At 34.7% G+C, this 17,423-nt stretch overlaps 1 protein-coding gene across 2 annotated transcripts in view; it reads right to left on the reverse strand.

Moving 5' to 3' along the window:
- The window catches only part of DIAPH2 (diaphanous related formin 2), a 247,805-nt gene that overhangs the window by 194,943 nt on the left and 35,439 nt on the right, over positions 1–17,423 (reverse strand). For both annotated transcript variants that reach the window (XR_012624543.1, XM_074834780.1), the window contains exons 9-17: positions 16,238–16,374; positions 14,989–15,101; positions 11,527–11,633; positions 9,332–9,450; positions 8,227–8,343; positions 7,007–7,125; positions 5,514–5,578; positions 3,860–3,964; positions 731–1,357 (exon numbers count right to left, since the gene is read on the reverse strand). Coding sequence is in view for 1 of the 2 variants with exons in the window: in XM_074834780.1 (XP_074690881.1) it covers positions 731–1,357; positions 3,860–3,964; positions 5,514–5,578; positions 7,007–7,125; positions 8,227–8,343; positions 9,332–9,450; positions 11,527–11,633; positions 14,989–15,101; positions 16,238–16,374 (1,509 nt within the window). In the remaining variant the exon portion in view is untranslated. The remainder of the gene's footprint in view (positions 1–730; positions 1,358–3,859; positions 3,965–5,513; positions 5,579–7,006; positions 7,126–8,226; positions 8,344–9,331; positions 9,451–11,526; positions 11,634–14,988; positions 15,102–16,237; positions 16,375–17,423) is intronic.

A 17,423-nucleotide genomic window follows, 5' to 3' on the forward strand; every position in this document is an offset into this window, starting at 1 on the left:
CCAAAATACTGTATGCCCATTCATACCAAGTTGTATTGCAATTTATACCCAGAGACTCAAGTAAAACCTCTTAACACATCTCCTTTCTCAACATTCTTTCTTATTTCTCACACATCTATTAAACAAACAGCTGTAGCTATCCCTTGACTCAAGATACTTCTTTCTGTCACCTGCCAGATTGTCAAAGTTCCTAAAATGCAGTCTTCCCAACAGTTTTCCACTCAATTGTCTGCTTCAAGATTCATTTCCTCTATCCTAAAACCCACCAATACTTTAACTAACTCAATTTTGCTGCAAAAAGTAGTAACATGATTTATAAAGTAAACATTTCAATTGTTTGTTAAATTAAACATGCTTTAAACAAGACATTTTACCTCTGAAGTGTTCACTAAGTAAGTCAAATATCAATCACAGCTGAAAACATGTAGAACTTATTTCTGTACAAAATCAGCCAAAATTTTGAGAACTGTTAGCTACAGGTATCCCTATAATATGGGGTGTTATGGACTCTTGGCAGCATTAAGCACATGGAGCTTAGCCCATAACATCAGGTGTCTTTGAAAACCAACTGAATCACAATCACTCCATCAAAAACATTTGGGATCAGGACCGGATCGAATTCCCCAAACATGAGTACTATTAACAATCTAATATAAACCCCAGCACATTACCACCTTCTTCCTCAAAAGCCACTTTTCATCAATGGGAATAAAAACAAACATTGTAATACCTTTGACCAGTTGATTCTCTTCATTGAGACTTCCAGCTTATACTTTTTCTTCTCCTTCATCCCATGTGGTAACGCTGGTATCACCGGAAAGGGAGCAAAAGGAACACCTCCAAGACCTGGTGGCATTGGAGGCCCACCAAAAGGCGGTGGTGGAGGAAGTGGTGCTCCACCAGGTAGCGGAGGAGGTGGAGGAGGTACTGCTCCACCAGGTAGAGGAGGAGGTGGAGGAGGTACTGCTCCACCAGGCAGTGGAGGCGGTGGAGGTATTGGTGCTCCACCAGGTAGCGGAGGCGGTGGAGGTATTGGTGCTCCACCAGGCAGCGGAGGCGGTGGAGGTATTGGTGCTCCACCAGGCAGCGGAGGCGGTGGAGGTATTGGTGCTCCACCAGGCAGCGGAGGCGGTGGAGGTATTGGTGCTCCACCAGGCAGCGGAGGCGGTGGAGGTATTACTGCTCCACCAGGCAATGGAGGCGGTGGAGGTATTGCTGCTCCACCAGGTAGGGGAGGTGGTGGAGGTATTATTGCTCCACCAGGTAGCGGAGGTGGCGGAGGAGGTGGTGCATTCTCACTTGGTAGGGTTGGAGGTAACGGTGCTACTTCTGTCAGTTGACCTGTCAGGCCTGGACCCTGAAATATAAAAGGGGAACTCTTTTCATCAGGGTGCAGAGGAGGTTTAATATGAAGCTGAACCAATTAGGAGGCCTTGTACTCAACTGTACCTCAAGAAAGTGAGAAATTCAACCATTCTCCTATTTAAATGAGAAGCAATAACAACAGATTATGCCATGTACCATAAAACTGCCAAGTAAACTGAATAACCTAGCATTTTTATAAAAACAAATTGTTTCCATTTTAAAGAAAATTTAATAGTAGCAGTAACATTTAAGTGAACAGAACAGCATTTTATTTCTTACCAAAGCACAAAACATTTATCCCACTTAGGATATCCTGGCAAGCTGGGGCATCAGGGATGGTAGTAACCACACTGAATTTTAACAACACTAATCTGCTGGTGGAGAATTTTCCACAGAAATCACTGAAGCGGCTATTGCAGTGCAAGAGGTTAGTTAGGACCACAGTTGTTCATAATTATTGTGACATCTTGTTTGGGGGAGGCAGGGGGAAGCACAAAACAATCATGCTTTCCTTTAAATCTATCTGCAGTTGTCTCTGCAGTGATAAGAGCAGCAATTTCACTACCCATTCTAATAACTTGTAAAAGGAACAATGAAGAGAAACAGCATGTTAAACCATTACAGAGGTTTCTGCAGTGATAACATGATCCTAGCCTAGTACGAATTCCTCAGAGATTTTTGTCCTTTAGAACTATCTGTTAAAAAGCAGCATCAGGATCTATGTACAAACCACCACATAAGCTCAAATTCTATTTCGTCTACTAATTTTTTATTACAAAATCATTATGTAATATAGGCTGTTCATTTAATCTGATCTGCATACTATTTCCCTATGCAATTGTTTACTGTTTCTAGTTTAAAGGAAGCAAGCTTGTCTCCCAAAAAAAAAAAAAAAAAAAAAATCAGAGAAAAATCTGGGTGAGTCTAAAAGTAAGTGCCACAATATACTGTATGGGGAGCATAATACTACATAGAAAAGGCATAGATACTAGAAAATTAATGTGTATGACTTCTAATTGTACCATTATTGTCAATGAGCCATAATGTCTGGATAATCTGAACAGTGTTAGAATCAATATAACAGGGTTAATAATCAATTAGACTAAAAATAAATTTTTGGCTTTGCACAAGGCATGTGTTTCTTTGGCCCACAAACTACTACACAAGTTGTAATGCAACAATTGGTGAACTCATTAAAACAGACTGTGACATTTCAGTGTAACATTGTCTTGCAGATATTTGTAACAAACATTAAAACTGGCAAGAATGAAGTATGAACAGAAGTGTCTGTCTGAAAAAAAAATAAGAAACCATAAGGCACCACAGGTTACAAGAATGCCTTGTATTGATAGCAAAGGACACAGTGAACAGCAACCCAACTGTTAAATGCAACGTAACATTCTTACATTAAGATGTGAAGGCTGGTGCTCTGGTAAGGCTATAGCACAGACAACCTGTCAGCAAAAGACCAGCATCCTGAAAGTAGGATGATGGCAACCAGGTTATAGCACATCACATGCGATTCTTCCTCTTATTCTCCAAATAGGAAGTGAGACCATAGGCATTAAGATACCCACAATGAGGAAAAGAAGGCAACACGCAAACCTTGCCAAGCATTGAAGGAGTAGGAAATAAGCCAGGCTGAGACCAAAAAAAAAAAAAAAAAAAAAAATAAATAAATAAAAAATCAATCATTGGTTTGACCATCAAACCATGCTGGTTCCTAAAAGGTATAAAAGACCTGTCTGAAACCCAATTCATTGTCATTAAACAAAAGAAACCCAAGAGATGTTGTAAGCGCTCAACATGCAGCATTTCTTGTCCTCTCTGCTTCACTAGTGATCCTGGACAGATCACTTGGAGATACAGTTTTGGTGCTTCTGAGCAAAATTCATGAGGAAATGAATGCAAGTGAAATCAGCTTTGTTGAAATTAAGTATCACCTTCATTTCCATAAGGTCTTGCATTTTTTGTTACATATACCTATGGGACTCTGTAAAGTTAACGTAATATTTATTTTAGAAATGGCTACAGTCAGATATCCAGAGTTCAAAAAAAAATTATCTGTTGCGTGCACATGCTAAAAGCTATGTATATTGTGCAAGCATAGGTATCATGATTTCCACCTTTGCAATTCAAGTAAAAAGTCTTCCTAAACAAACACTTTCTGTGAAACATACAGAAGTAGTAATGTTAAAGCATAAACAAGTACTTGGAGAAAAAAAACAACTCAGGCTGGATTCAAAGTTTTCATAGCCTACGGAAATTTTTTCCTCAGTAAAGCAAATATCTGTGACAGATGTTGAATATACTATTATTTGAGACAAATATTACTTCCACTAACTATCCTTAGTGGTTTATGCTGGCTTAGAATTAAACCAATATAACTAAGTTCATACATTTTAAACTCTACAGAGAATACATTCCTGGGTAATTTCTTTTGAATTATTAAAAAAAAAAAGAAAAAAAATCAACTGTGATTTAGTTTTATTACCTGGGTTCGTAGCTGTTTGATTTCTGTTTCAAGTTCTTTGATTTTCTCTTCTCGTTTCTGAAGCTCTGCTTGTGCCTCTTGTCGAGCTGTGAACTCTTCATCAAACTGTTAACGATTAACCAACACATAAGTGTTTGTCCATTTATGTCCAGACTAGATACTATACTTTCAGGAATTCTTTGAACAGTATCACAACTAGAGCAATAGATGTACTTTTAACTTTTTTTTTTAAAAAGGCATTTTTTCCCATATGTGTTCTTCTAGTACCACATAATTTGTTCCATCGGTCATGACACACAACCACTCAGATCCAGCTATTTAGTACTGCTGAAAGCTCAACAGGGTCCCACCCCGACAGAACACTGCACACTTCTCAAACTAAACTAGAGAAAATATCTCACACAGCAAGCTTAAATCTGAAAAGAGATGTGTGCAGCTTCACCAGTATCATCTGTAAAATAATTTAAGAAAGGAGGTACCCAGATAAGTCAGTCATCCCTTTAGTCTTGATGTTCCCATTTAAAATAGAAGTCCAGTTTACACCATGACTGTGAGAAATTTGGTGCGTATTTTCATCCGGCTACTGTTTGCTAGGCTTAAGAGATTATCGGCATCTTTCAAAGCTTCTGTAATTCATTCTTCCATAGGGCAAAGCAACTTATCACTAGGACCAACATGTGTTGACTGCCACTAACAAAGTACATTATAATGAAGAACTCTGCCAGGAAAGCATCACAACAATTTGCTTTCTATAAACACACCATAGCTCCTCTTAAAATGCCTCCACATTTAATATCGAAGAGAAAAAATTAGTGACATAATTCAAGTCTTCATTTGAAATTTGTAATCATTGTGATCAAGAACACGTACTGCCTTTGGGCCTGCAAAAGGCTTCCCGGACCAGACCCAACATCAAGATTTTTAATGTGTTTAATACACAACAATATGGTATATGAACTTTAGTACTATTGCAGATAATATAGCACATTCAGCATTTCATATCCTTAGACAGGATGTGATGAGCTGAGATTAACAAATTAGCCATTAACATAATCTAAGAAATACAGATTGAAGTAACTTGAGAAAACATGTTGTAGCAAGATACTTTCAGCACAAACAGCGATAGTGATAAAGCAGAAGTGTCAATTGCTTTAAAAACACACCTCCCCCTCCAAAAAAAATTACTACAAGAAATATACCAAGCTGGAACTCTTCCCACCAAAATAGTTTTAAATATCTAACCTCTCCTATATCTAGTAATAAATGAAAACTGCTCATCACCAAAATAGGACTTATCAAGTTCCTAATAAAAGAGTACTGAACCAGAATAATAAATCTGTTACCAAAACAGGTTCCAAAATGCACTGTAAGATTCCTAAATGTGAATAATAACAAAATAAAATACTCTCCATCATAACATAATAATTTACTATAGGCATTATAGGGAAATAAAGCAGTATTTTAATGTTAGCATCACTGTGCCTAAACAGTCAAGAAAAACCCCAAACCCAGAGAGCTATTAAATGTAAGAACATCCTGCATGTAAGATACACTATTTTCCAGTTTTCACTAAACTTCTACCATGAAACAAGCCTGCAGTGTTCCTGTCAGGCTTCTGTTCCATACCTTAAGAAGAGTGATGATTAGGCCTTACCTTTCTGGAAAATTCTGCTGCTTTCTTTTCACTTTCTTCTACTTTAGCTTTGTCTGCACATGCATCTGGAATTTAAATAAAATACAACATAAGTCAGGTAAAATGTATCAAAGCTCTGAGGTGCCTTCCAATCATAATTACTCTATGACCCCATGACACAAAAGCAAAATAAAAAATACAATTAATTAATAGATTGCTCTGACCAAACATTTGGTGAATTATTTTGATGGGCAAAATCTATAAATATAAAAAAAAGTGTTAAGGAGACATGACCAAGGAAGGTGAATCATTATAGTTTTTCTGTGTCTGACAGATCTGAGTTTGCATGCCCTTCTCTTTTATATCAATCTACCACTAAATTTGAATGAATAAAGGATTTTTACACTATTATGAAGTAATAGTTACTTCTGAGGTTTCAAATCAGAAAGCCTCCTTTCCAGATTAGGAATGCAAAATCAAGCATTTCCTTATTTCAGTAAAATTATTTCTTAGGCAAGAAGAATTTGGACAGACTGTGAAGCACAGATTTCTTCACTCAATAATACAAAGCACTTCTATTTTCATGCAGTGTAAAACTCTAAGTATTTTATAAGAGAGGTAAACACAGGTAACTATATATTATAGGTAGGATCTGGCATGGAAAGACAAACCAGTTATCACTAAAACTAGTAGGTCAATGGAAACAGAAGACACAGTGAGGTAGGATCAAGTGGTCACATTCCTAGATTCTTAAGTGAACAGGAAAATGCAGAAATACTTCTTAGATATGCAGGATACCTTTTAGAAAGCAATTTTCTCCTCCTCCACCACCCCTGCCAAGTCAACCTGTACAAAACCCTTCCTTTGTTTCTTTTGTCACATCACCAAAAAAACCATTTTCCCAAAAGAATGTGTTCTCCAAGAGCAATTGCTTCCCCCTATGAAATATTTAGTCCAGAGATGTCCTTGTATTTCATGAATACAATCTACCTTAGAAATCTTAATAAAAGCATAAAACACCACCTCTAAATGCTGATAACTGCCATTTACATCATATAGTATTTATTCAGCTGCTTCTTTCCCACATGATATGAAGATCCACAGCCTCTCAATGCTTTAACTGATTAATTTATCTTAAACTAACCTTAAATACTTGGAAAATATTAAAGAAAATATTCTTAGAATGAACCATATAACAATTATAAATCCACTATCAATTATTGCTAATGTACATTTTGAAATTTCTAACAGACCTGAAATTCACAGAATTTATAAACGAGCAATTTTTAATTATTAGGACTATCATATTCAGATACAAGTCAAGAAAAATTTGGGGAAGCAAACTTCAGTGTCATTTTATTAAAGGCTGCAGAGTTTGATCTGGCCTTCTCCACAAGTACATCTACTTCCAGAAAACTAAAAAATTTTCACACAGTCAATTTAAGTCTAGACAGAAGAATACAAAGAACATTCACTTCAGTAAAACAAGGTAGAACTGCTTATAGTATACAGACCAATAAGATGAGTAAAATCCACGTCCATTCTTCCTCTACATTTAAAATCTGGGTCCACGCCACTGGAGTGCAATACTATCTGTGATACACATTCTTCTATTATCTTGTAATACTGAGGTCTAAAAAAGAACACATTTTAGAAGATAAGACGATCATGAACAATCATTTACAGAAGATGGAGGGGGGGGGGGAAAAGAGGAAACTTCAACTCTTAATATATGAATTACAAAATTGTCAGTAAAACAATCAAGTTAAAGGACTTACTTGTATTCGGGCTACTAAAGCACTGCTGTCAGATTCTCAGAAGCATATCTGAAGTAGTTCAAGACCCCACAAAATATTGTGCACTTTTCATTTATCCTTTGCCAGACAGTAATCAATAAACAATGCCTATACTATTTTCAATATAACTTACTAGAATTATTTAGCACATTCGCAACACAGCAAATTCTATCATTGGCAATAGTACCAGTATTCAATTACTTAGAAAATGAGTTACTAATTGTTTGATATACATCTCTACAAAACAACATCAGGAACCTCTAAGATTAGGGGATTCTGTGCTCTAAATTACTAGTTCTTACCAGTACAAGGTATTACATCTCAGTTTCACATATCATTGAGCTCTCAAAGTCGGAAAACCTCAAATTTAAAATGATGATATTCCAAACTTTAAAATTAAAAAAAAAAAAAATATAAAAATCGAAGATTTCTCCAGCTACATTTTGCTTAATTTTATCACTTGCATATAAATTGTTTTTATCATCCCATTACAACAAAAGAATTACTTCTTAAAACAAGATTTTACATGTGGTGCTTTGACACTGCTAAGACACTATGAGGTGCACATAAGAGAAGCTTACATTGAAAATAGAAAGTACAAGACACTTGGGAAGTATTTTCAATTACTAGTTATACAATTAACTTTCCAGTTCTTTGAAGTCACGAACCTATGAAACTTGAATGAAGGAAAAAGTACTCAACGAGTTAAGAGATTTTGGGATGAGAGTGTTAGAATAAGGTTCAAGTCTTTGAAATAAGCATCATTATATTTAACAAGGTATCTTCAGTATTAACATTGAGGAGAAAGACAAATAACACATCAGTTACAGCACAACTATTCATGTACAATTATGAGCTACTCAGTTTACTAGGGTCTTGGTTTCTATTCTTTCCCCCATCCCCTCCAAAAAAAGTCAAACCTAAGAGCTGACACTTACCGGATATAATAATCACTCCTAATGAGAAGGAAATGTTGGAGAATTGACAGGAAGTAATTTTCAGAAGAAGTGTCTTTCAACATATTATACAGCAGATGAAATACTTCATTCACATCAGTGCAAACGTTGTTAAAGAAATACAAGGACTTTAAAAAAAAAAAACACCAACAAAAAACACCACAACACACCTAAACAGCAAACAAAAAACCCCACATCCCACACCCAAACAAAACAAAAAACAAACCAAAAAACCAATCCACAACACAACACCTACCCCTAGTTCCCTAGATACTGTTCATATTGTTCAACGCCCTGAACTACTATCCTTATTAGCAAATATCCTTTTTCCACTAACATTATCCACAGAAACTGCCCCTGTTTAACAATTAAGACATTTCATTACTACTCAGAAAAATTCTACTACATACTTATTACAGACTCCTGTAAACATATTTCACACAAAACTTTCATTTTCATTCTGAAGTAAGCCAGGCTATTGGCAAAGACACACTAGTCAATCATTTATATTCTCAAAAGAAGAAAATTACCTGTAATTACCTGTTCTGTAATGCAACATTATTTGTTAGTGATTTTATATTCCTCTCATTGGTTGCATAAATCTTCCACTGCTTCTAAAGTATCAGCTACTACTCTTAAACTGCAAGCAACTGTTCTGAACTTACATAACTTTAAATTTCCTGCTTCTTCACAACTAGAGAAGACATGCACCACCTTAAGTGCTTCAGAACCTACTAGAAACTTTGTTCCAACTTCATTATCAAAACTCATTTTTCCTTCAAACGTATAATCTTCTATGGGTATAACTTTATATCTTCATGTATTACAAGCCAGAGTTTAGCTTAGTAGATGTTATTGATGAAAAATTAATTCAGTTCCCAATAACTTACATTTGACATGCAAATTTAAGGACTAATTTTCTAAAAAAATTTTTAAGAAAAAACAAGCGGAAAGAAATCAGCTTGAGAAAGTCCCCAACAAGATATGCCAGTGTGACAAATGAACTGCATGTAGAGCATTCTAACTTACGTTTCATAACATTATTAAACAAGGCAACAAATTGTAACACCATTTCTATAAAGGATATTCCATTTCAGCTCTGATATCATTGAGACGATGTGACAGTTCAATTAAGTCTTCTTCTTTGTTCTCATCAAACACTTTCAGCTGAATATCAAGCTCTTCATTATCCTTATCTTTCAAGCCCTATTTTTCAAGGCATAGTAGATCTTAATTTTCGCTTTTTTAAAGCAAGAAATCCCCCCTTCAAAGATTATATCATGACAAAATATAAGACGTTAACCTTTGGAACAGCAGTAAGCTGTAACTCTGTGCCTGGGTTTTATTATAATTACACAGCTGAGAGAAATTAAGGCAAATTATCAGTGAATATAGCAGGTATGGGCTGCAGAACAAATATGAAGCCTTCTAATTGAGTTGAGTTCTCTTAATGGGACTTAGCAGTTTATGCTTGCTAATGTCAGAGTTTCTTTCAAAAAATAGCATAAGGATATTTTAAAACATTAATGAAAGTGAACTTAAGAAGTCTAAAGAAGTGTAAAGAAGATATGCTTACAACTTCTGTTATTAAGTTAATCTAGATCATTGCATAAAAGCAATAATGCATTGATATATACATACAAGGTAAATGAGAAAAACAAAACCAGAAATTAGTACTTGGAGGAGGGAAAAAAAGTTGTTTTTCTTTTAAGAAATACAAGTAATTTCTCTAATACACTTAAGTACAAGTTTAGCTTCCTACCAGGCAAATCACAAAAAAGTGAAACTAGCTTCTAAGCCATTAGTGTGAATGCACTTCATGCTTTAAATGAAAATTTACCTAGAATTGTTGTAACTGTAGAAACTCAGACTAATTCTAATGGTTGAGAACCAGAGAAGGCTACTGTGAACCTGGACAGATTAAGAAGGAGAAACATGGATCCTCCTCCTGACTGTTTTCTGTTCAAGATACTCTCATTTATAAATTTATTGAAAATTTACCCCTAGGCACAGATATGAGCATGAAGTCTTCTTAAGATGCTTTATCATTAAGACAGTTGCTTTCTAATGCAAAAAAACCTCCTCTATCTTGGACATTCATTCCCTGCAGAATTAATGATCTGATCTCAATGTGTGTGTTGTAATTAATACCTTACCAACAAACAAACATCAAGATGGTATTGAATATTTTAGTTGATATTACAGCTTACATGAAATATTAATTAACCTTACTAGAGACAGAATTTCACCATAATAGCTTTTTAGAAAAGATTGTTATCACTAAATATTAATTACTTTTGAACTCGTGTAGCTGTCAGTAACTCTATGAAGTTTTCTATCATGATTTATTATAATTCAGTTTATTTGGCACCTAACTCACCCCCAGTTCTTAAGGTTTTTATGCATTCATTGATTGTGTAAACTAAATTTCAGGAGATGAAAAAAACTAAGAATTCTTCAGGCTTTCAGATGTTCTACAGCAAATAAAGACAGCAGATCACATTAATGTACGTACATGATATAAAACCTAAGTACATACCCTAAGAAAAATCAACATATGCACAACAGTACCGGTTTCAAAGCTGAATGTGCTAAAAACTGAAAGTTTTTATTCTTGACAAATGGTGGCAGTTCAAAACTTTATCTTAAAAGTTACAGCAGTATAAATTCTGTTTCAGACAAATATAAGCAGGTACTCTTTCTCTTATCCTTTGCTAGAAACTGCTGAGTAGCTTAATTATACATATTCTAGATGGTTTCTTGGTTAAGAGCTATAAATCTACCCCTAAGTCCCAAATATTCATACACAACTACCCATAAAGGCATACTTCTGTGCAGCTGCACAAAGACATGCAGTCTCAAAAAGAATGGACTCACTTTGATTTTTTTCCTTAAAAACCCCAAATGCATTTTCAGAATGCAAATAAAAGAAAAACAGATTTCACAGGAAACAGGAGGAACGGCATATACAGAGAAAGTTAATCCAAGATTGGTTCCACAGCCAGACTCACGTTCACTGCATGTGCTTTGAGCTCATTACACTACATCTGACTACCCTAATTTATTTCCTAACATATTGACTTGTCTCAACTACCATTCTGGTTTACATAGCTAATGAAAGCCTAAATTTTCAACTACGCAGAATGGATTGATAGACCTTTCCAGGTCTGACCTTCCCCACCCCCAATCTTTCACATCTGCTACTGTCAGTAAAACAATTTGATTATCTTCAGCAATCACAAACAGTTACCTGTGATCAATTCCCATACAAAAATGACTTACGGGCAATATTTTCTTCAGGCCACAGCGTAAAAACTCGTTTCTCAAGTGTATCCTGAAATCAAGATCATCTGGAGATGTAACAAGGGCATTGATGAGCTGCATACACGCTACCTGTTATCAGAAACACAGGCAAAAACTTTTAGTATGTATAGAATGAAAATAAATACTGTCTTTGACTATTTCAGTTTAATTATAAAAACAAATGTCAAGAGGTGGATATTATTTATTATGCAGCACACATGCAACACTTGACTTTGGTTAATTTAAGCAAAGTCAAATACTCTTCTGTTTTCATATGTCAAAATTGTATCACAAAAGGTCCTACTTTATTTCAGAAAGTTATTCCCACACTACAGCTCCACACTGCAACTTCTTGGCTTTCTTGTCAGTATTCTTCCATTTGAAAACAATCTATTTTTACAGTAATAGAAATTTAGAAAAAAAAAAAATTAAAAAACCCACACACACACCCATACACAAAGTAATTCACATCACCAGGTGTCTTTTCTACTCCTGCACAGCATTTTTGCAAAATGTCTGAAGTCTCAGGATACTGACTAATGCTTTAATTGAACAGCTGTGCACTTTAATTGATTTACTTTAAAACAGGTAGACAATAGTATCATGCCAAAAGTGCTGATATACATTAAAAGACCAAAATGGGACTCCAGGGAAATACCAGGTTTGGTGGAAGATGTTAACTGCAAATAGAAGTAGCATTAGAGTAGGTAAATAAATAAATAAATAAAAATCAATAGCTGCAGAGAAAAGAAATTAGATAAAAGCACCCTTCCTGTTTTAATTACATTCACTATTTAGTTTGAATGGAACGCCTTATGGAGTCTTAAATTTCTATTAAAATCCTCTTTCAAAGGCACTCTCTTTATATAGCTGCATCTTCAGATAATGTAGTATCATCATGCTCGCTTGAATGATTCTTGTTATTTTACTACTATGACATAACTTAACAAGCCAAAGTACATGTCCAATCTGAAATTAATAGAGAGAAGAAGTGCCATCTGCTATGATTGCTTTTGCCAGAAGAGACTCTGGCTTAATGGCTTGTATTAATATATTACAAGTAAAGAATGGTTTTGTCAGAAACAAGTTAATGAGTCTTGCAATTCTACCTTTACTGATGTATAAGTGAGGTTTCGGCAAGGAGGGGGCAGGAATGTTGTGTGGCTGGTTGTGTTTGTTTTAAATGAACAAGGTCATAAAGTAGGAGACAACTTCAAAATTAATTCTTTTGTGATAGCACTATTAAGATTAGAAAGTCATTTATAGAAACTTATTGAACATCATTAACTTATCAGCTCTGAAAGAACTACTTATGGTAAACACAGTGTCAAGACAACTACAGCTGCCATATATTTAATCTAAAAAAGGAAAAAGGTATCCCTTCCATGCAAGTATACCTGCCCTGCATGCTTTCTACTTTTCCATATCTTTCAGCCACGGTACCTTAGTAATACAAAATTTGACTATAAATACCGTATTATGAGAAGGAAATAAAGTAATCCTTTAGTAGGATATTCAACTGCATGGTCTCTATGCAAAAACTTACAAAAAAAAAAAGCAATTAAAAAGGCTTGCATTCTAATAGCAACCAAAAGTCTTGGGCTATTCGTGTGTGCACAGAGATTAAAAAACTCTATCCACTGACACATAAGCAGCAATGAACATGTGACACAGGACATGGCTCAATAAACACCACTTGCACAGAAGACTGTTTATTATTTTATCAAAATATTTTTTGAAACTCACTGAATTGTCCCTAGAAACATACCAATGGCTGATGAAGGGCAGATGTCAAACACACACCAAGGCATGCACAGTTCTTGTTAACAAGTAGCAATGCTATCCTGCTGCACACTACTCATCTCAAAAGGTACCCTGCCAAAAATGGACACACTCCACCCACATCTGTCATAGTTATTATATTTCTGAATATTTAAGAAGCTGCATATACTGTTGCCAAAAGTCCCAGCAGCAGTAACACAGCTGCATGTATATCTTATAGTTTTCTTCTCAATGGAAGAAATCTGCATACCTATCCTAAGGAAACAGTGTTACATTTTATAACGAGAAGACTCAAAAGGACAAGTTAGCATAAAAAGTAAATTATTATACTCTACCCACAGGGTAATATCACTGTAGTTGCTGAAGTAATCTTTTTTCAAGACAAGGTTTCATAGAAACTCAAAGATAGTTACATTAAGCTATGTGTCTATCTTCAGTTGACTATAAAGCCAGTATACTGAAGATGAAAGCTATAAAAAAATGATACTTGACACTTACCAGTTTTGACTGTAGTTTGTTTCTGTTTAATCTAAGAGGATGGCTGTGTTGGTTGACATTGAGCTTTAAACACCTAAAACTAACAGTTTTACTCCCACTCAATTTACTTATATTAATGAATTATTAATGAATTATCACTGTCCTTGTATCATTAATTTTTCATAAAAAGGTCAACCATTCAAATTTACTAGACATAGGCTAGGATTTAACCTAACTTGTTGTTACCAGGGAGAATAACAACATTACCAAAATTTTTCATAGCCAATAAAACTTTTGATTGCAGTTCCTAGAAAATTTCAGTACAAGAAAACCCTTCAAAATACTTAACGATTTTAAGATCTATGCTTATTTATTTCTTCATTCAGTAATATTACCAAAAGGTGAACAATACTGGAAGTATGTTCCTGACACAGATACTTCAAACAGTAAGATACTTGAAGTGTATGCTTAGTTAAGACATTCCAGTTGTGGTTCTAAATTAAACTCAAAGACTCACTTCAGGAGCACAACGCAAATTTGTTCTGTCTTTTTACAAATATATTATTTTGATGGAATCAGTTCAGAGCTGTAAGTTTTCGCTTACTTTGGGTGGGGCAAGACTGGGGGGAAAAAAGAGGTGTTTAAACAAGAAATTTAGTACTTTTTCATGCTTCTTCCCTAAACCTAAAAGATATACAGGGTGGATTGCCTCCAACTCCTCACACTCTAACTTCCTCAGGGTCCAGTAGCAACAACTAAAACATTTCGAAGGACAGACTGAGCTCTGGATTTTTATTGCTCCATTAAACCACACAAAATTCCCAGTCAAGAAGATTAAGCACCGACAAATGATAATAAAGTGCTTTCACAGACTTATTACCTGAGCATGACATCTGGCACCCAAGAAAAGGAATATCACTAATTAGATTCTTTTTATTAAGGTTAAGACTTTTTAATCCTATTTTGGGGACAAGGAAGTGAGTTTCTTGGTTTCATACCATTAACAATTAGAAAAAGTAGTATCAGCAGGCCATTTCTATTTATATTTCTTCCTTTACTGAACAGTGGAGTAATAGCACTGAAAGATTTTACTGGTAATTTAAAGATCATAAAATAATACACAGTCTTCCAGTATTTTAAGATTATTTCTGAAGTATTAGTAAGCATATAAAAAAAGCAAACCTACCTGCAGTTGTAAGAATTCATGGTTTTCCAGTCCTTCAACAATCTGAGAAAAACGCTCCCTATTGTGCCTTTCAGCAGCAGTTGTTATAGCACCTAAAAGCTTGTCCAGACTAAGAGAAAGATAAACTGTCAAAAAGCATACCACAGTCCTTTCTCATTTTAAAGATACTTAGCCTGCTATTTACACAATTTAAGACTTCAATGCAGTGAGAATCTAAATGCATTTATCTACACCTATCCATATCAAGTTGAAAACAAACCAAGAACCAAGTGTTAAAATACATACAAGATTAATGTTGAATAAAAAAAAAGTGAATGAATCTCCAAAATATTGTGACATTCAGCTAAGAAACAACCAATGAGCCACTACCTTTGCAAGATTGTATCTAATTTCATCTAATAAATGGTCTTTTCAGAAAGCAAAATGTTTTTATCTATTTATTGCATATAAGATATGGATTTTACCATTTTGAACCTTCATTAAACTAATACACCAAATAATTCAAATCAAACATATGCCAAATTATTATCCTTGTTTTAAAAAAATATGATGGACGTGTGCTATACAATTCCATAACTTGAACTACTCAAAACTTCACATACAAATGCAAACATTTTGCTGCTCTCAAATTTATTGTTTAGGTAGAGACATGATATTTTAATACAACCCATACATATATTTATTTCTATATTATTGTCTTCTAACTAATAAAAATCCTAACACACGGTGTCAAACCAGTAATTTTCCAATACAGTAAGTTCACCTCCCTTCCCCAGGGGAGACGTCCCAGTCTCAATTCTCCCCACTGTAATGGGCTCAGTAGTGCCCATGCCAACACAAATTGCTCTAAAGTGTCTTTAAAACTGACAGCTTTTCTTGTGGCAATTAAAAGCTCACAATTCCTGATCATACTCAGAGATATATGAAATAACTTACATTTTTTTTTTCAGCAGCCATTTATGAACAGTTATGGCTCATTAAGTCTTCTCTTATCTATAGTAAGCAATCATAGTCCTTTTAGACCTTCCACTTAAACCACAGTTTCAAGATCTCTGCTCACTTGCTTTTGTCCGATTTAATACTGGATTAATGCATCGGAACATGTGAAAAGCTCTTCTCATTTAAACTACATTAAGAAAGTAAAAACTTAAAAGGCTGCATATGTTCCACTGACAAGTGTTCTCACCTGTGTCTAAACTGACAACTCATGGGCATAAAAAAAAATTGTTTCAATATCTTACTTACATGTTTTCCTCTCCAACAATGCAGATAGCAGAAAGTATTTTCACTGTTTCAGTCATCATGTGTGGTTGCTTTGGATCAATTGCTCTTGCTAACAGCAAGAGACTTCTTTCATCTCCTAGAATCCTTTGCAGTCCATACTTAAAGAAACAAAAAGCTTTCAGTGAAAAATTGTATTTGCCTCGAATATTCATCATCATCTCTGGGCTTCAGATGCTTAGGAATCTTCACACACACACCCCCCCTATACGAGGTTTAGCAACACTCTACTAAAACCTTATGGCTATTACTGTTCGGGGACACAAGTCAGTCTTCCTGAGCTTACATTTGAGGCTTTCTCCTATCAAAGTCAGACAGTCAGCTCCTAAGGAAGATACTGTATGTTGTAGAATCGGGTATCCACCAAAAGACAAATCAGTTTTTATTTTCTATCTGTATTTGAAACACTTCAACAGTATGAGAAATTTGTTCACTTCTTTTTCCCTGGAACTCTAACAGCTCCTGGCAAGTCAAAATAGTATTTTCCACACAATGACCAATAGAAGTTGAAATTATTTTCTGAAACAACTATCTTCTTAAATTTATTCTGTGTTCTATTTCACTTTCTGTACAGATAAATCAAAAAACACTCACACATTTATTTATAAGTAGCATTATTTTTTATTTTCATTTTCATTAACCACAGGATAGTTGGTAAATCAGATATCTAACTGTTTAAAGTGTAGGAATTTTTAACTTTAAGTGTAGGAATAGTGGGAGGGAAGTGTGTGACTATTTAAGTTTACTTCTCCCACTTCATCAGACAGGCTATTCTGTGAGATTTTACTAAACTGAATAACAGTAGTTAAAAGTAACTTCAATGTACAGTTGTATTTTTTAAAGACGGGGGGGAATAAATCATTATAACAACACTTAAGATTTTTCTATGAATAAAACAAAATTACAAGTTTAACACATCAACTTCTAGAAACAGTACTCACACTTTGTGAACATGAATAGCCCACGTTAGAAACAAGTTAGATACAACTTAAACTAGGCCAAAGTTTTATCCTTTACCCACTACCTACCAACTCTAAAAAACTATAGCTAAAAGGAAATTAAATCATATTCAAATCATGTGAAAAGTACATTATATTAACAAAACCACTCATGTACTGAAACCTGATTTTAGTAATATTTTCCTTTCAAT

Source organism: Strix aluco, chromosome 10 (genome assembly GCF_031877795.1).
Source record: "Strix aluco isolate bStrAlu1 chromosome 10, bStrAlu1.hap1, whole genome shotgun sequence".
NCBI classification, from domain to species: Eukaryota; Metazoa; Chordata; class Aves; order Strigiformes; family Strigidae; genus Strix; species Strix aluco.